At 30.2% G+C, this 21,574-nt stretch overlaps 1 protein-coding gene across 2 annotated transcripts in view; it reads left to right on the forward strand.

Annotated features, from left to right (window-relative positions):
* Nucleotides 1-21,574, forward strand: part of LOC118203430 (agrin-like) — a 686,914-nt gene that overhangs the window by 613,503 nt on the left and 51,837 nt on the right. For both annotated transcript variants that reach the window (XM_085810654.1, XM_085810655.1), the window contains exons 20-23: nucleotides 5,204-5,315; nucleotides 9,756-10,059; nucleotides 19,173-19,254; nucleotides 20,329-20,364. In XM_085810654.1, coding sequence (XP_085666780.1) covers nucleotides 5,204-5,315; nucleotides 9,756-10,059; nucleotides 19,173-19,254; nucleotides 20,329-20,364 — 534 coding nt within the window. The remainder of the gene's footprint in view (nucleotides 1-5,203; nucleotides 5,316-9,755; nucleotides 10,060-19,172; nucleotides 19,255-20,328; nucleotides 20,365-21,574) is intronic.

Here is a 21,574-nt window from a genome sequence, read left to right on the forward strand (position 1 = left end):
CTCCTTAGAACATCTTCCACGAAGGCATTTTCCTCTTTAGGCAGAGACCCCTCGCGAGCTTTGCCATATTCAAATATTCTAAGCTATACTACTCGTTTCTAATGATATATAGCTTGGTCTCTTCGCTCTGTTATATGTTACTAAATTACCTTCTTTTCAAAATTCAGGAAATATTTGAAGTTAGCTAAAAACGTATGCAGAGACATTAGGCGATTTGGAAGCAGAAAGAATGAGAAATATGCAACGCCTTCGCCGGGAATCGAACCGCGAACCTCTGAAATACGCGCATAGCGTGCAGATCACCACACCACGAAGGCATACCAAAAAGGTGGGAGAAACACCTTATAAATACATGAAAAACACTCAACCTGTACTATTATGTCGCGAATTGTAATTACATTAATGTTTGTTTTAAGTTATCATTATTCTAGTATTTTTATTTGTACTCATGTATATTTTAATCCGGCGAAAAGAGTATTCGTAAATTGTTAAAGCTTTATTTAGCTCGTAATTCTTGAAACTGTTGTGTAACAAAGACAGGAAACGGTTACGAGGAGACATCTGGTTTATAGTATTTTACTAACAGTGGAAGCAATTAGGGTGTTGTGTTGTCGCTTTTCTTCGCTGGGGCCTTTTACTAATGGCGCTGAAACGAAAATCGTAAATCGATTTATTTTTATTATTTATAATTATTTTTATTAGTTCCACATTGTACAATTAACTATAGGTTAATGTTTAAGAGAAACGTATTTTTTTTACTTTTATAACTAAGCACCTAACTTGTATTAGAACTTTTAAATATTAATTTCATTTACTATAAACAAACCAGCGAAAGCGTTATTGATTAGCAGTTTCAGTGGACGAGCTTACAGCGGTAGTAACCGCAGTGTTATCCTTTCCTCAATAGACACTAACGCCGGCTAGCTTTAAAAGGATTTATTAACAAAGCACACAGGAACGGTTACAAACAAAAGAAATATACATAAAAATGAAACATATACCAAATGGAACATCAAACATTAGAGTAACAGAGACATAGTAAACTATCATCATGGCGGCTGGAGGTCGACTGACGTTTTTCCACTTCGCCACTAGATGGCTTTCAATAAAATAGTTCGGTTACAGTTCAACAGTTCATGGCGTTGAATAAAATAGTTGGATTAAAGTTAAATAGTTCTGTTACAGTTAAATAGTTCTGTTACAGTTAAATAGTTCTGTTACAGCCAGTAATTGTTGAAGGAAGCACATTTTGTTCAGCATTGTTTCTACAAATATAATTCAAATCTCGTCGAAATCAGAAAACGCCTTTAAAAAACGATCTTCAAAATCAGCAAATTCGATCAGCATGTCATTTTGCATTTCGCATGTATAAGAGTTTTATGTATTTATTAAAGCATGATGAAAATTTTTTAAATGAACTATTTGCTCTCTCTCTGTGCAAATATATATACTATGTATATGGACTTATCTGGGGCAATTAGAGCCATCAATAAGATTTAAATTCGGATTTTATGAAACTGAATAGGAATTTAAAATTGGAATAGGGATTTTGTTCAGATAGGCGAAATTACGAAAGGAGCTTCTCATGAATTGTAGATGGATGTATGGAGAGGTCCCAGTTCCCATTTATACGTCGGGATCTTTCTATGGAATCAGCAATAATTCTCGTGCATTATTCTTTAGATTTGCATTTTAATTAACAGTTCCAGTTTAATTATTTAAAAATTCCAATTAATAGTTTCCACAATAGTATATAATTTCAATTTAAATTTCACTTCACATTTCATAGGAGATACTTTTTATTTATATATTATCTAATATATAATTAGAATACAATTTTTTAAAAGCTAATCTAATCATGCCTGGTATTTTCGTGCATGAAGCTACTGAAAAATATCAGTAAAAACATGAAGTAAGAAACTTAGAACCAATATTACAAAGACCAAAATTTTAAATTCATAAGCAATAAATTTCATAAAATGCAAAAAAGAATTTAATCAATGTTAAAACTAAAAATTTCAAGGAAGTAATACCCTAATTTAAAAAAAATATAATGAAATTTAAAGAAAAACGAACATTAGCAGAGGAATTCAATCTGTTTAAGAGAGATTTCAATTGATTTCAGTGTTATTCCTCCTGACGAAGTGGCATTGAATTTGATTAAATTCATCTTCTATTATGTTCTTGTTTTTTATTATTTCATTATTTTTTTAATTAGGGTTGTAGAGACATTAGGATTTTTTGGAAGCAAGAGAAATTGAAAAATTAGCAACCGCCTTCGCCGGGAATCGAACCACGGACCTCTGGAATACCGGTCCAGCGTGCAGAACCTCTACACCACAAAGGCACGCTAGGAAAGGGGGAGAAATACTTTACATACTCCCCTCTTTAATTGGCGACTGGGGTTTTTAGGGGACCCAATCGCCAAATCCTGGGTGTGGAGAATCCTCATCCAGCACCCTTTTAGTTCGGGCGCCACTGTAGAGACATTAAGATTTTTTAAAAGCAAGAGAGATTGAAAAATTAGGAATCGCCTTCGCCGGGAATCGAACCACGTACCTCTGGAATACCGGCCTATCGTGCAGAACCACTACACCACGAAAGCACGCTAGGAAAGCGGGAGAAATACCTTATAGGGTATTACTTGTTTGAAATTTTTAGTTTTAACATTGAATAATTTTTTGCATTTATTGCATTTTATGAAATTTATTACTTATGAATTTAAAATTTTGGTCTTTGTAAAATTGGTTCTAAATCTCTTACTTTATGTTTATATATAGATAGATAAATAGATTATAATTATTATATTTCATAAATGTGTATATATTTTTTAATATATCATATTATATATATATATATATATAATTTAAATCAAATATGTAGAATAATGAATACCTCATGTAGAATGAAAGAGAATTGAGCTCTCCTACTACTTCCGGGTGCTGTTTGTAGCTATTAAGCTTAATAACATATGTTCATCCTCGAAACATTGTCACGATATATGTTTGTCACATATTTAGGACAACTCCTAAATAAATCTGGTATCTAATATTTCAGAGTCTGGCCTGTCCTTTAAAATGTAAAGAATTAAAAAATAGCAAATATGAATTATTCAGACCCCGGCTTTTCTCTAATAAAGACATAAACTTCAAGCTATAATAATATAGAGGAAGAAAAGAGAAAGTCTGAAATAATTCCGATGCTATACAAGTAAATAGAAAGACAGAAAAATAGTTAAGATGAAAACGTAAAAAACGCCTAATGAACTTCCGAATTTTAAAAGAAAAATTTGAAGCAAAATGAATGTAGTATAAAATAAGATGGCTAAAAGGAAGTAATCACTGAAAAAACATAAGATATTAACTTTAGAAAAACTAAAAAGTAAAGGAATCAACTTTGAATAAATATACAAATGCAAAATGGAAATATTGTAAAAATGAATGCAAAATTAGAAATTAATCTTAATTTATTTTTTCAAATAATCAGAAATTTTATATTTAGAATAAGGAATTGTTTATTCAGCTAAAGCTAAAGAATGTGGTTACTTTTTAAAACTTAAGATCATATTGTAAATTTAAAATATTAGTTAATGTCAATAATAATAATGGTAGTAACTTACCAAACGATAGGAAGCCATCAGCTGAAGTGATTAGATGAATTAAACTATAGTGATTAGATGTATTAAATTATTAAAATTTTAACTTTTTTTAATTACGGATGCAGTCGAATCACATAAGCAGTCACAGGCTAAATGACTATTTGTAGTTAAAAGTTAGTCTTTGTCGTCATTTACATTTATTTCTAAATACTGTGATGTCATAAAGTATTGCAATTTTCATTTTAATGTTCTTAGAGAAAGAAAGATTGAACAAAGGAAGATTTTTAGAATAGATTGTATTTCTTAACACAGCGGACTTACTGTTAAATTTTAGAAAATAAAAAATAGAGATTAAAAATTACATAAGCAATATTTTTTTACATAAGATTTGCGTACAGAGATAGAAGAAATAATATGTAAAATACAGTGTCCATTTTGTTGGTTTAAATTTGAATAATTGTGAAATCAACAATAATTTATTAAAATGATTGAAATTTCTTCTTGTTATACTTATTGAGAGAAAGAATAATCAAATCAACATAAATCATAATGTTACGAATTTTGTACATAAATAGATGATTTTAGTGCAATTATGTGTGAAATTATTGTAATTTTCTGTATAATGTAACATGAAAATCTAGACAGACAAAGCTTGGCGGAAAAGTAGGAATAAAGGCGCATGTCTATTCAAGACTGAATAAATGGCTATCTGGCTCATTTGGCGATATATCGCCAATCTGGCAACGGCTTTGGCGACAAATTTTTATTGCCTAATCCCAAAATTCGCCGAACGCATCGACCATTTGGCGACATCTGTGTCAAGTCCCTGTATAACTGTAATGAGGATTGTAACTGAATATCTGTAATTGATCCTGTATGTAGCTGTAACCGTAATTCGGCCCGCATATGCTTTCCAGTAATTTGAAGAAGCAGAAAATACCAGAAACATTTCGGGGCCGAGGTAAAGCTATATGGTATGTCCGGAGCGAGCATCTGCTCTCATTTGTTTTGATTTGTTAGTTCAGCGTGAGTCAGACTACTGAGATATCTCCGAGTTAGCTAGGCTCTTTAAATGACTTTGCACTGCGTTGTGTTTAACGTACTTAGTAATTTTTAGGTGTAACTATTAATTGTGCTCTGTGATAGTGTGAAGAAGTGTACGACTAGTTATGTGGAAATGTCCAGAAATCTGAAGTGTTTCTTTCGATAAAATAAATTTGATCAACCTATCATCGGAGATAAAACAAATTTAAGAGACCTGATATTTTAAGTAATATTAATAACGCATTGCATTAATTATACAAAAGAAAGAGTTTAAAAACACATTAACTCGTGACACAATGGCTTTTTAAAAAATGACTTAAATGTTAATTTTCTTTCCTGAAAAAGTAAGATCATAAATTAGAGAATAGTAAATATAAAGAAACATTCGTAAGAGCGGTGCATAGAGTTTCATATGTAAACATCGCAAACTTATAAAAATGAGTCATAAAATTTACAACTGTTTAATAATAAATTACTCGCTATCAAATAATATATGAAAAATAAAAAAAAATCATACAATCAATTCTGAAATATAAAATCTTCCTTATCTTTGTATATTAGGAGTGCAACGCCTGTTAATTTGAACCAGTGGCATGTGGTGAGAGCTACAAGAATGTTAAGAAGAGGTTCTTTACAACTGGATGATGGTCCTGTCACTACTGGAGAATCAAAGGTACGTTTCGAAATTTATCTTGCTTCACGAAATATGAGATCATACTTTATTAAACTTTACGACACTTATTTGCGTAATCCCCTCAATTAAAAATAAACGTTCAAGTAAACGAAGATTTGAAAAATTTATTATATCTTATTTAAAATCCTTTACTGACGACTGTGTTTGTAATTTGTCAAGAAAATGAACAAAATGAAAATTGAAACTAAATGGTGCTTTTGATTAAAGTGATCTAGCAAAATTCTCACTAAATCAAGTAATGATTGCATATTACTTTATTCTGGGCCAATGTTGTTGTAAATGCTCTTAAATATTTATGCTGTTATCATAAATATCTCTAAAATTAGATATTATTTTAACGTTTATAATGCGATAAATTCATTTTATAGTGCGATTTTATGCCAATTCAAATATTTTGCAAATTTTCACCGAGAAGGTATGAATCACCGAGAAGGTATGAATGCTATCTGCCCGTTACTACAAGGAAGGCAACGATGGCGCACCAATTAGGTACCCCCATAATAAAGACCCGCAGTTTCTGGCCTGAGTAGTGGCTAACGTCTATAAGCGGTTAGAGCCCGCCATTGAAAAAAAAGTAAATTATACGTCTAAGTAAATAAAAAATACCATTGTAATTTTTTTTTCGTAAGGCGTAATTGAAAACACGTCCGTCTAGAAAACGGGTGGTCTGGAAGTCGAATCCTGGCAAATGCATTGTTCATTTTTCATGTTTCCTGTTCTGTAATGACTCTAAAAAACAATTTGAGCTGAGATAGCACAAGTTAATAAATAATCCAGGAATATCAGTATATATTACTTAAGTTATGTATCGTTAAAAATTAAATGCAAATGAAAATATTTTACTTTTATAATTATACAACTTCCCGTAAAATAAAATGTTGTAAATGGAAAAAAGTAGCATTTTCTTATTTGCATTGTAATAGACGCATACTTTAGTTAAGGAATAAAAGTAACCTAAATGCGCAGAATGTTTTTTAATATCAGAATTGGCTTTGGTATAAATTAATGCGAATATTTAGAAAATTGCTATAGTAGATTTCGGAAAATAGCGCATGAAAGAAGAAAAAAAAAAAAAAAAGCAAGGGCAAGAAAATCTCCGAGATTTAACCAAACGTTAAATTCCATTGTTATAACATACTATGTCCATTAAAATGACACAATTATAACAGTGACCATGAAGGTGATAACGTAACATTTATCATAGAATCAGCTTTTTCACTTCTTATTTGGGAATTTAGAATTATTTCAAAAGCTTAGTTGTCCGCTTTTAAGTGAAATGCGTGCATTATTCAAAAACACGTTAAGGCTGACTTTAATAACATCTATTAAGGAAGAACGATTTCTTATGTACACCATTTTTTTTACTAAATAAAAAAAACAGCATATCTAGCATTTTTAGCCTTCCACTAAATTATAAAAGATATCATTATCTTTTCTCTTTTCAAGGTAACTTAAAATTCATTTGCAGTTAATTTCGGAAGAAAAACATTTGCCTGTCTAGCTTTATAATAGATGCAGCTGCATCTAATTGCGTTTAATAATCTTGCATGTGAGTCTCATTTTTAAATGCTTTTTTCTTGTAAACTTCAAACCATTAGTATTAAAATGTTTTCTTTTTGATGTATTTGTAAACGTAAAAGTACCGCAAATAAATGTAAAATTATTACTTATTCATATCAACCATTATAAACAGGCTGTTTAAAAACATTTCGCATTTATTTTCGTAATTTGAACATTTGCTTTATTTTATTAATCTATTGCTTCATGTTTATGATAAAGTAAGACTTTAAATGCTGTAATAAAAAGTACAAATATCTCTTATACCTCAAGAGAGAAGGGTAACACACCAAAGTAAAAGATAAAATAAGGCAAACCAACGAACTTCTGTTTAGTGTAGTATATTTTAACCAAGACCCTATCGATTTCGAGGGCAACAGGCACAAGTCCTTCATCATCTTTTCTTCTGATGCCTGAACCTAATCTATAAAGTTATTTTTATATTGCTTTAAAAAGCTAAATTATTGCATTAATGTAACTATAATACAATAGATGCTTTAAAATCCATCTAATGGTGACATTTTAATGGCCAGAATATGATAAATTTACCTCACATGTTGTTTAAATTTTATCCTAAATTTATAAAGAAAGGCATTAGAATAATGGCATTATGTTTTCTAAAAGAGTGACAGGCATTTGATTTTAATATTTAAGTCTCAGCAGACGGTCTAAGTCAGGGGTGGTCAACCTGGTCTACTAGTCGGCGATTTAAGCTTAATGGTGGGCGGTAGAGAGCTGAACGCGAGATAATGGATTTTCATTCCTGTTTCTATATCTTTATATGGCTTTGGCACTTCTCTTATATGTTCTTCTGTGACTGTAACGAGCATAATGGGATTAACATATTATCAAAGCGTGAGGAAATTTTTCTGAGACATGAACTTTCCTTTTCCTACCATTGAAGGTTTCCTAGCCGAAACAGTTTCACTGGAGCCGATGTCCCGGCTAGCTACGCGGGAAATAAATTTTCTATCCCATAAATATAAGCAAAGTGCAAATATATGGATAAATTTATCTATATATATATTTACTAAGCCTCCATTCAAAACAATTACTTTGCATTTACGCCAAACTAAGTTACTGCGAAACCGGTGGGTGGTAAGGAAATTCTAATAGCCTACAAACTGGGCGGTAGGTAGAAAAGTTTGACTACCCCTAATCTAAATTGTCTGATATTATTTCATACAGAGGCTTTTAGTTTCATGATTTAATTTCGACCACTGTTTTATGTTACATAGTTTATAATTATTTCAAATTCTGTACGACACAATTGCTTGAGTAAAATACTTTTTTAACAGTAAGTTATTTAATTTTTAAGCAATCATAAAACCTGTAACTGATACTTATATGTATTTTATTCAAAAAAAAAGATATTGCTTTTATTGTATGGAAGTTTAAAAATGTTTTCCTGTTTTTTTTTTTTTTTTTTTTTTTTTTTTTTTAATCCTTCAAGTCGAAAATGGAAGTTTGCTACCGTATTTGAAGCATCACAGTTTCTAGCGATTTTATTGCGAATAAATTTTAAAATATGTTTCGATGCTGACATTTTATTGAAGCTTTTCCCAAACCGGAAGACACTCTCTATGTGTTTCTGAAATAATTTTGTGGCTAAGTAACTTTAGCGAAATTCTAATAATTTGCTGGCCAAGTCTTTAAAGATGTGAACTGCCGCAATTCAATACTAATTCTAGGCATTCGCTAATATTAGTTTCAAAATCACAAATTTACATTACAGGAATTTGAATTGATTAAAAATTTGCAAAATAGCTACGTGAAATAATACAATTTACATCTTAAAATCATATAAGCTCTATAATTAATACATTTTGTAGATATCTTAATTGTGAGCCATAGAACTAACAAAATTCGTGTCCTAGAATCATAATTATTACATTTAATAAGTTGAGACAATTTAATATTTACGTCTTGGAAAGGTTCACATTTATATTTTGGCCGAATCTTGATTTTTAGCTATAACAGGAGAAAATAATTAAGACCTTGTAATGTTCAACATTACTATTTGTATATTTTATATGACAATAACTTCGTATATTTTCTGAAGTTTTTCGGTGAATTTCATGAGAAAAGGGGTGGTTAGACTACGATTTTGGTGTGAATTAGATGAAACATTTGAGAATTATCAGCGTTAGGAATGTGTGTTAAACGCAGTCTTAGGATATCCTTCGAAGTGTCTTAAATCAATTGGAACCTCATATGCGATGGATGACACTGAAGAGGATATACTATGGGGATGAGGACTTACTATGGGTTATCTGTCATGTTAATGGAAACGATAGTGAAACTAATAGTTCATCAGAAAGAATAGTAAGAGTTCATCGGAAGTTCATCATAATAGTTTATCAGAAGAATATGAAACCCTCTTCTTGACAAATTGCTTCCATAGAATTTATATAAAAGTATGTGTTTGTGCGTTTTTGTAATGCAGTAAAGATTAAAAAGCAGTTTACAATCATATTTTCGCAAATAATTATTAAACAATTTCAGCTGAAGAATGGGCTTACTGCCTATTTTGAAGAAACCAATTCAAAGCTGATTAGTTACTTATACAGGAATTTTTCTATTTTGCTGGGGATTAGCAAGCCTATGGTAATTTAAAGTCTACGGTATTTTTGTTTGTGTTTTTACGCATTTTTCCTTTCCAGAATTATCATCAACATTTTATGGGAGAGCAAACGACAGCTCAACTTATCGAACTTAAGAATTGAATGTTCGATGCACTGTCGTCATCTGACAGTCTGCAAACACTACTCTAGCGTATATACGATAAATTTTTAAAATTTACCGCGACGAATACGTTAAATAATTGAGATAAAATGTCGTTCTTTTCTATTAAATTTTTAGGAGCCTTTGAGTGAATTGAATCTTGATCGACCTTTATATCTGGGAGGATACCGTCATTTGTCAACCATCAATCCAGAATCAGGAATCACATCACGTTTCAAAGGAGCATTTCAAAGGCTGGTTCTCAACGGCGAGGTAGTTGATGACCTAAGGAAAGTAGCTAAATCTTCGCAGGATGTTGGACATTTCTTCGGACCACCGTGTGGACCGAATCCTTGTCATAATGGTGGGATGTGTTTACCACAACTAAATAATTTCCATTGCAAATGTCCAGTCGCATACACTGGTCTTTGGTGTGAGAAATGTAAGTATAATATTATTTCAGTTCGTGAGTACTTAAAGAAGATGTCTTCATATAAGTCATTTGCGATTTTTTAAATGCTAAGCTTGAATAATAATTGGGGTTTTCAAACTGCGTTTGGTTTGTGTCTATAAATAATAGGTACTGTGTATAACATAGTTAAAAGAAATTTGAATTTAATAAATATTCTGTATTTGTATCAAGCAAATATAAAATTAAAATTTAAAATTTAATTAAGAAATTTTAATTGCAAAGAAATAAATATAAAAATAATTATTATTCCTGCGAACTAATTTGCAATATCATTTAAATTCTAAGAGCATATGTAAATTAATTGCACTTATTTAAAACCATGAAAAAATATATTATTCCAAAAAATTAAATTTATTATTCCTAACTGGAGGATAATGGAGGATTTTGAAGAGCTAAGAGATTACTTGTAAATATATTTTGTAAAAATGAATATTTTATAAAAACTGGATTCTTTCCTTTTACTAATGAAGGGCCAACTCTTTTCAAAAGTCTCAATTATAGGCCAAATTGAGTGAAGAATTTTATAAATTTTTCTAATTGCCTTACCTTTAGCTAGTATTTAGTTACAGTTTTGATTGAGTTTGTAACTTCAGTTTTAAATAATGCAGTCGAGTACAAAAAATTTCTTACAATAATTCTCTGTTTCAATTCGTAATTTTCTATTCGAATTCTATTCAATTTAAATTTAAATTTATTCAAATCAATTAACTTATTTATTTTAATTCAATTATTTATTTATTCGAATTTTTATTTTTACTAAAAAAATTTGTTTGCAACATCTGTTTTCACAAACAGTAGCAGTACATTTTTACTTTTTACACTTTTTAACAATGACTCAAAGTTAGCATAATTTTTGCACACAAACAAGCTTTTTACATTTTGCATTTTTTTTTAAATTTACGACATATATTTTTACAATAGCTCTCACAGGTAACAGCACTCAACTGCACATTGTATTAGAGACCTCTATTTAGAGACCGCTATTTTTACAGTTAGCAATACAAACTACTCAACTCAACTAGTTTAGCAAATACTAAAACAACTCAGAAATTCAAATGTAGATATAGGTAAGTTAAATTAAAACTTGCTATTTACTAGCCTTTTTATTATTATTTTTAGATTTAGTTTTTTTATTGTTGTATATAGTTTATTTTAGGTTTACATGCATAATTCGTGTTGGGAAAGTTTCCTGTAGGCAAGAGTTTCTAAATTACTTTGGTTTTCTAAAAAAATTTGGGTTTCTACGTTTAATTTACTTTTAATTAATTTTACTCTAGTCATTTACTTGCTATTTTCTCAAAATTCCACATGTTTAAATTTCTTTTTTTGTAATTCACTACATTTGATATTTTTTAACTTTTACGCTTGCCTATATAGATGACGAAACACGAATTGAGTGATTGGATGAGTTAGGTTTGGGGACAACTTCCTCTTGATAAGTCTGTCTTCTGCCTGCTCAACAATTATTCACTTATGCAATTTTTAGGAATAATATATTTTTTCATGGTCTTAGATAATTGCAATTAATTTACATATGCTCTTAGAATTTAAATGCTATGGTAAATTAGTTCGCAGCAATAATAATTATTTTTATTTTTATTTCTTTGCAATTAAATTTTTTAATTAAATTTAAACTTTTAATTTTATATTTGCTTTATACGAATAGAGAATATTTGTTAAATTCAAATTTCTTCCTTGCAGCAATGGCGCAAGAGAATTATTTTAATTTTATTCAGCTTTACTATTTTCTTGTGTTTTTGAAGATATCGTTTTCCGCTCTATCGAGTAAACAAAATTTGTTGTCTGATTTTCTACAGCTTATCTATTTGTTTATCGGATGGGCGAGTAGGACTTAGTGTTCGACATCCGAATTATATGAATCTCATAAGGTTAATCATTTGGGAAGCAAGGGGATGTAAAATCCTATGTATAGGTTTGAAGTTAACAGTGTGTAAGTGATTTCATTCTAATTACAAAAGTGCTAATTAAATTCGTTGATATTAGGGCAAAATATAAACGAAGCTTTTTCTAGCTCATCAATTATTACATGGTTTTAAAAGAGTAACATTTTTACGGTCATCACTTGAATAGCATGTTTCTCCGTCATGTCCGTTCATTTTTCAAAATCTCAAAATCTCTCATTTATTTAAATTAGTCCATTACAGATAATCATATTCCGAATATTTCCTCTTACTATGTGAACTGAGTATGAATTTGTATTCTGTTTTCGTATTATATTTGAAAAACCTATTAAATTTTCATACAATGAAGGACTAAAGACAGTGCTATAATTTTAAATTCCTCACCTTTCTCCATATTCAGCCTAGTCAGAACTCTAACAATTCTAATGTAAGCGCTATATTTCAAAAAGTGACATCTAATTCCCTTTCTCTAGATGTACTTTCTATTCTTAGAATTCCTTATTATTAAGCGTTGGGATTGATGTTTCCGTCCTTCTAAGTGAAATATTCATAATAAGATTAATTTTAAAATGTTCATCAATGGCCGAGTAAATTAATACTGCTGAATTTAGTGGGTTCGAATCCCAGCAAACGAACAATTCTGTTTTTTTACATATGCAACATGAAAGCAATCTTGTTTCTCTAAGAAAATCCCTCACTAAAGTAGTTTTCTTTAAGTTAGGTAATTCTAGTACGCTTTCCTGTAACAAAATAATTTAAACTGATACAATCGAGTTTAATTTCAAAATTTTATTAGAATTACAAATTAATAAACCGCTGGAATAAATTAATGCATTTGCGTTATTTTAATCGTGATGTAAAGACTGCATAAAGAATGAATTCTGTTAAATTCTATAAAAGTTTAATAACTTCATAAAATCTTAAATGAATAATATTTTAAATTATCACAGATCACTATAATTTAATATACTGATCGCCTCTGTTCTGCTTCATTTAAAATATTATTCCTGAGCATTAAATAATAGCACAGATAACGAAAGATTTTTTACTCCATTTTAGGAACCTCCCACTTAATATATTACTTTTTAATCAATCTCAAGAGTTGATATATATTTATCTTAGGTTAAGTAAATTAGTACACGTGAAAAAGCTGATGTATCTAGATTCACCTTCTATGCCGGGAAGTTAATCAAGGGAAATAAGGCCTTTTATTTATGAATCAAGTAAGCAGTTCTGGAAATTCTGTTTCATTGAATTGCTAAAAAAATTCTAATTTAGGTTTCTTTAGATCACTTCCCTCTTTAGCAATAAATCCTCTAACATCTCACCTATGACTTTTGATGGATTTTTGTTTTTAAGTTTCAATTTGCAGATAAGAAAAATAATTTACTTGAATTTTCTTTCGATTCACAGCTCACTGCTTAAGTTAATAAGACTTTGAATTGAGTTTCTTTAGAAATGAAACTTTTCGTCGAACACATAGTATGTCACTAATCAATATTCCAAGCTCCTCGTTTCTGCTCTTTTATGCATTTATCTCCGGAGATTCAGTTCCCCTTATTCGGACTAAGAAATTGCAGATGAAATCATAAAAATGGAATTTTTTCAATAAATGTTAAAAACAGGTCTTGCCCCTAAATGAGTTCTCAAAAGTACCAATGACTTTAAAATTATTTGAACTGCTTTTGTTTTAAAAGTGGTAAAGGAACCGCTAATCTGAAGACTTTTATTTTTTTTATATTTCTATAATAATTCTCTGTACATAATAAAATATAAATAAGGCATATTTTATAAAATAATTTAATTTTAACTTACATTTACGTGCATTAGCATTTAATCAAAATTTAACCTGCAATTCTCAAAATTTGTTAAAAGTGCAACTGATCAAAGTTTCCTTTTAACGACAGTATCGAAATGATGTGCTAATATACACTGCGTTTGAATAACTGATTACGTCTCTATTAACCATCGGATTTTACAATACACTAGCGGGCAAGCTCGCGAGATAAGTGGGCTGGGGCCAAACAAAATTTATAAGTCATGTGTATATTTATAAGTTTTATGTACACACTGTGTTGCTCACCGTAAACTTCGAGTCCACATCTTCCGGTATTCTGAAGAGTGCTACGTGAATGTCGTGCTGTATTCATGCGAAGCCTGTCTTTTCGTATAGAGAGTCTTGTTGTCCTTAGTCTACTTGCAACTTTATCTGTCTCTTCATCACGTATATTCTGTTGACGTTCCACTTGTCGAATGAGCCTCCTATACGTTTCTGCTTCAGTTTCTTCAGTTCAGCACGCAGTGTTTCTTGAATTTCTGCTTGTCTGCTGAGCCTCCTATTGGTTTCTTCTTCAGTTTCTTGAACGGGTGCGTTTTCTTGTCGTTCTACTTGCCTGCTTAGTCTCCTAGTGGTTTCTTCTTTATTTTCTGTAGCTCGCCGTATGGGAGTTCAAAATCCTTTTTCAACAAATGCGAGTTCCTTTTTCGTTCAGCTCTTCTTAATTCATCTTCCTTAATGCATCCTTTGCTATTTGGCATTTTATTAAATTGACAAAAACAAAGCAAAAATTTTTAGTTCTATGTACAACTGAGAATAATAACATATCTTATCAATTATCCTAACCTGAAACAACAAACGTTGCCAACAGCAGCTATTTCTGATATTAACGAAAAATGTTTCGCAATGGCTTTCCACGAATTTTTGGAATCCGGGAGGTACCTCTCTCGAAACTCCATTTCCCTCCATTCCGGAGGAGATGACGTTAGAAACATACAAACATATAGATAAACAGGCATTCACAGATTTTAATAGTATAGATTCTTGCGTTGAGCTTGTTTATTGATTTATAAATAAACGTATGTATACTTTTGATGCATTGGAAAACAGCTCAGCCTCCATAAACATTGTATCGATGAGTAAATTAAATCTTTTATTGAATAATTAAATCTTGAGACATCTCAATGCTGTTCAAAAGATAGCACGATTTGAAAATAATCTTTTTCTTTTTTTCCCTTTCTTTAATAAATAAGGAAAACTGCTTATCCTCTATTTATCGGAAATCTTTTTCTCACTTCGTAATTATTTTTTAATATGACAGAGCATTGGAAAATATTTTAAAATTCAATAATTACCTTCAGTGAAACCGGGCAAATGGTGGGGCAAGAAAGCCACTTGTCTCAGGTATAAGCAAAAAAAACGATAAATGTAATCAAAGTAGTCAAAGTGTTAAAAAGAAAAGCTTCTTTCTAATAGTTTTCAGATTCAAACTTACTTAGGCAGTTTCAAACCTGTTAGCACAATCCCGATTTTTAAAATCTATGCTCAGTTTAATATGTATCAATCTACTTACGATATGATGCCTTAATTTTAATAAAATGCATTCTTTTGTTTACCGTAAACAGCTATATTATTAATTTTCATTGAGAAATATAATATCTATTCATTTTATTTCAAATTATTTCTGTAACTTGTATATGACTAGTTTATAAGAGATAATTAGAAAAATGACAAAGGAACAAAATGTGATGTTTCGAGATGTTTCAGGAAAATGTTTTGCTTTGCTTATCACATATACATGCCCACCACTATTTATTTCCAAGCACGTTTTTTAACTTCAAAGAAAAAAAACTTCCTCCTTTATATAAAGTGAAACAAGAGATTGCGGTTGCAACAACAAATGCGAGATCCTGAGTTTTACCGAAGAGAAATTGCTGCACAGACTAGTTTTTCTCTGCTGACAATTTTCAGAGACCGAATGAGATGAATAAGTTTTTCTGAGTAAATACGCAGTAACCTTCATGTTTCAAGAAGAGTGAAAGTTTTAAAAATGAAACTTGAATTCGCAAGGAAAGAAACTGCTTGTGGGCGATTCTTATATTTTATTTTTAGAAAATTTTACTGAAAGCGTCAAGGTTCTTTTGCAGCAACTTCGCTGGAGATTCGCGGAAGATTTTAAGGAATATCTGAAAATAAGATAAAGATTTCTGAATTCGAAGTTCTTTTCATCCATCAGACAACCTGGTCTACTAAACTTCTTTAAGGAAAAGAAGTTTAGTAGACCAGGTTGTCTGTACTTTCTTTTCTTTTTTCTTTGACAGTTAATCGTAAAGATTAAACGAATTTTCCCATTTTATTGATTATAAAATTAGATTTATATTTTAATAATGTGGCAACCTGGAAACGAATTTTTAACTGTTATGCATTAGAGCAGAAAAAATAAAAAATACCTTATGAAAAATTGCTCAGCTGAAAAGAAGCTCACATGAGTGTATATATATATATATATATATATAATTTTTCAAACTGAAATGGTGTACACTATACTCACTAAAAAAATTGTAACTGAAAATTATTGTATAGTAAACCAATAGCACTTAAGTACAGGCAATTTTATTTGAACGAATTTCTCGTGAATTTCCTATAAAACATTAATAGCAAGTTGATAATTATTATATTGTTCACTGTTTCAAAGAGGCTTATTAAGGTATACTTATTTCAAACATTGAACTAGAGCAATTAAGGAGTTCTGAAAAGCATTTTGTCCATTTAAACTATTAAAAAAAAACTACAACAACAACAGCAAAAAAAAAAAAAAAAAAAAAAAAAAAAATACAAGTTATATAAAACTTTTTTAATTTTGGTTATTTCCATTTACAATTTTACTTTCATTCTCTGGGATAGTATAATCTTTTTATTGCGAAAATTTATATTACTCAATTGCATTTTCAATTTCATTTGCTTAAGCGCTAGTTTTCTAAATAAATCTTTAATTTAATTACTTCATTAAACAGTTGTTATATTTTAGTAATAAACAAGCGTTTACAAATTTTGAAATTAAGATCAACGAAATAACATATTAATAATATAATAAATTCTATGTGTATATTTTTTTTTGAGTATTAAGGTAATCTGTATGAGTTTTATCCATATGAATTTTATGCATGTGGATTTCTTTTCGTGAGCATCTCAGTCGGCACTTTTTCGTGAAAATATTTTTCTTGTGGGTAATCATGACTATAGTTTTTTCTATGAGCTTTTCTTGTATACGCTTTTTTTTTTGGTTTGGGCTTCTGCCATAGAATCATTGTAATAGTTTAAAACTACCTTGATAAATCAATCAATAATATATATTCATTAAAAAAATGCCACTCTTTCGTTAGTCTATTAATCATCACACAGTGTGGTTTCAAATATAAACTAGTGGAGTTGTGGTTTAATTTTAAAGCACTACTCGCAGAATATGATTAATTAATTCAAAAAAATTCACATAAATAAATTAAAAGAATGCAAAAATGTGTCGTGATAGGAAGACAGAAAACAAAATAAATGTGAGGAAGAAAATTGGAGCATGTATAAGTTATACACACAGTATTAACACACTTCTAATAAGCGCTCAATCTTTTTAATAAGGTAGCCAGCAGCAATGATTAAATGGGTGTTTAAAATTACTTTTTATATCAGAAATTAAATATTAATGCCAATATGAATAATTAATGCTGCAACTGCTATCACTGCACTGCTGTTACATTGGGTATTTAAAATATTTTATAAAAAAAGATCTGCGTGGGCATTTAGCTGTATATAGAGCTTTCAGATAATGTGAGGACATTACATACTGTAGAAAATTCTGTGTAGGATACAGATCATCCCGAATATAGCATTCGAGAAATTATTTGTGCCGTAAAAGTGTTCCACTTGGTGCGTGCGGCTGACTACAACGATTTCACTCTCATCATGCACAGAAAGTGCAAGTCTTGATATCTGCAGATTATCAGCCTCGTATCTATTTTGCGCATTGGCTTCTTAACTGGATTTCGTGTTAGTAAAATTGGGTTGTTCTCTAATCCGCTTACTCGCACATTGTATGTCTAATCAGTGACAAATGAAACTCAAAGAAATTTGAATGAATATAATTTTCATATGCAAACAGCCAATATTCCACATGCTATATGTAGGCATTCCTATCAGCGGCATGTTCTGGAATCGCCTATGATCATTTCATTGCCCCATACCTATCGCCAGAACTGTTGGATGAGAAAATATATCTATTGCTTCTACAAAAAGTATTATCAGAATTCCTGAAATATGCCCAGGAACTCCGTCGCCTTTTAGCTCGATGTGTGTATGCCGATCACTATATCGATCGCATGAAAATTTGCATTTTAGCAGTGGCTGTTTTGAGCAGCTTCTGAAACTTAATTTGAAATTTATTCAACTTTTCCATTCCTCCCCTATCATACTTACGCCTTCTCGCCTCTATTATTTTGCCACTTAATTTGCCCGTTCTGACGAAAAGTGCTTCATAAGCGTTTTCTGTCACCCTTTGTCCGAGAAGTCTGAATCACCCTCTGTATCAAGTTATCGTTTCAGTCTTGTTTAATGAGTTCAGCAGGATGCGACTTGAGTGTAATAAATTGCATATTATACGGGTTCATTCAACAATATTAACACAATACAGAAAATATACAATGAGTGGTATATTTATTAATTACCATATACAGTTAAAATATTTTCCATCAGAATGCATTATAACTAGCAACACATTGTAGAAATAAATGCAATAGTTTTTTTTATTTTCCGCAGTGAAGTATATGCGCATCGGAGATAGGTTTAATTTCTTTTTCACTCTCTTCCTCTTTGCTTTGTTATCTGTTGTGAACCTATAAGAAATCAAATTACGGTTTAACATTTCATTCTTTTAGATTTAATTTTTTTCTCCTCTTCCCCTTTTCTTTGATATCTATAGTAAGCATATAAGAAAACAAATTACGGTTTAACATTTTATTCGTTTACATTTAAGGTGGAATGTGCTGAAATGATATGACAGAATTATCAGTTTTCGAAATAACTGTTCTTATGATTGTTATTCATCGCTGTTCTGAAGTTTTCACAAGCAGTCTTAATATTGAGAAATGGTAATTGGCCAGGCTTTAAGAAATGATTTGTCATGTCGGCACTTATGTATAAGTGAAGTTTGTGAATTTTAAAACTTTAATTTTTTTATAATTGAAATTTAATTTAAGATTTGTTTTAACTATTAAATTTGTGCTATTAAATTTGATCTGCTAGTGAACAATATTTATTACAAATTAAAGATTATGTGTAATTTTTAAATCTTGCTGATAGTTAGAATATTATCTAAAAATAAATATGTTTTTCAGACGTTGAAAATATGTCTGTCGATGAGCCAGTAATGTTTGATGGAAAAACATACTTAAATTTTCCTAATAAGATTGCTACACGGTAAGTAAATTTTTCTGCTCAATGAAGTATAAAACTTTTGAAATACTTTTAAAAAATATCTCATATAAAAAATTAAAAAATACACATTATAATTCATAAATAGATAAATAAAATTAAATTTAAATCAATTGTATTAAAAACACAAGAATTATTAAAAAACTAGATGTGAGAGCTTTAGGGAAAAGTGTTTATTTTTTTAAGGAAAAGAATTCCATAAAACAGTCTTCATACGGCAGTTGTGACCATAGTAAAAAGTATACGAGTAATTAGGATTTGGGTATTAAGTAAACAGGGATAACGGATAGAGTTTATGTAGCTACTTTTAATTTTTTGTTTACTTTTCTTCTTATTTTATGCATTTTTCAAGAGGCACAGAATAAAAATCAGGAAATATTTTTAACCAGAATGAAATGGTAAAAACAACCATACCACAGAACTAAATCAATTAGGAGAAATGCGCTCTTGGATACTTTTAGAAGCGTCCTTTCCTATCTGGTGCCTTTATTGGACATGGATAAGTGTTTTGTCAGAGCGCGAATAAGAGTCATGCTATTAATGGTTAGAAAACATTCATTTTTAATTTTTTTTAATCTTATTAATTTTTTACTTATTTTAAATTCATGAGTGTCTGTGCGGTTCAATAAACATGAATTCAGACATAAATATTTAGCCTATATTTCACTAACGAATTTCCCCAAAATTCCGTAATTATTTCCAAATTAATAAGACATATACCTTAGCAAAATAGTTGTAAAAGAAAAATACATTTATACTGCGATGCATTAATGCAGTGAATTTATGTCGTAACACTGTGAGCTGAAATTCTATAATTCACTTAGTTGTTTTAATAATAATAATAGCAAATACTGAAGCTGTATTTAAAATGTTAAATGCTATTTATTGTATAACAATAAAACACCCAAGAAACTCAAGAAAATAGATATTTGGTTTCATATTTATTGTAATAAATGTACCTCACACTGAGGTTGATTTAAATATTTTAGCCAAAATTAATCTTTATTAGATAATTTTATAGAGCTTTCATTTTATATTCTGTTTTTGTTTAATTTTTAGCTTAGAAGAGGAACTACTGGATGTAAAAGAAAATGAGTATGTTACTTCTTCTGACTTTATACGAATATGCATGTTATGTATTTATACAGTAACTAATAAGAACATTCAAACACTATAATCGTTCAATTTATAATTATATTATTTAAAAGAACTTGCCCTTCTTACTTATGTCATACATACTGCAAATTTAATAAATAAATAAATTACATATGTGTATGCATACGAAAGATGTGTGATTAAACACATAGTAGCAATCTTAGAATAATAGTTTACTAAAAGACGATTAACTATATATTGGCTAAAATTTTAAAGAATATATGCCCGATGGAGCTTAATATTATCATTTATTAACACTCCAAATTTAGTTTATTTTCCAATAGTTCTAATTCGCTTTCTATAATTCTTCTTTATGTTCTAATATTGTTAATACACCGAAGTGCAATTAAATTAGGATTACACCGCATTATGCAGACATCGTTCATTTTTACTCCTGTGAGAACACTAACGAAGAATACATACAAGTTGCAGTTCTTAAAACAACTTGATGGTAAAACTCGTGACTTGGACACCTTCCCTTGATAATCTATAATAGTACTCTACGTCTGCGGCATTAGCTTTAAAAATAATTCAAGAATAGGAGATTATTCGCTTTAAAGAGTCAAGAAAATTGCAAGAATGCACAAACCACAGGGAAAGAAAAACGAATGGAGCAAACTCCATGGAACAACCAGCTTTGATTGATAGTGATCTTTGAAGTCTTGCCCGTATTGTACGTAACACGAAACATCAAATTAAATTAGGTTACCGTGAAATTAAATTGTATCTAAATAACCGGACATAAACACCACAGATATAGCGCTGTCTTTTAATTATTTTAAACTTGATCATCTCAAGGGCCTAGTCGTAATGTAGTAGACGGACTGTACAGCCCTCGCTTTGCCAAATGGATTTCAGAAGCCAAAGATCCACGAGAGTACAACATCTCACTATACGCTACCTCGGTCTACATCTTGCATATACCACGGAACACTGTGACTAGATTATCAATGATCTAAAGCGAGTAACATAAAACGATTAATCTCGATTCCTATTATATTACGCTGATGGTAGGCTAAGAATGTGGCGTCATCGCCATGAAACCTAGATCCAGCATAACATCCTGGAACTGTACAGTGCTGTTTCAGTGATGGTCAGATGTATTTTTTCTTAATAAAGTTTATAACTTTTGTTACCTCTATACCACACC

Source organism: Stegodyphus dumicola, chromosome 2, assembly GCF_044657685.1.
Source record: "Stegodyphus dumicola isolate Sdum_Otavi_A_Nest chromosome 2, ASM4465768v1".
Taxonomy (NCBI): domain Eukaryota; kingdom Metazoa; phylum Arthropoda; class Arachnida; order Araneae; family Eresidae; genus Stegodyphus; species Stegodyphus dumicola.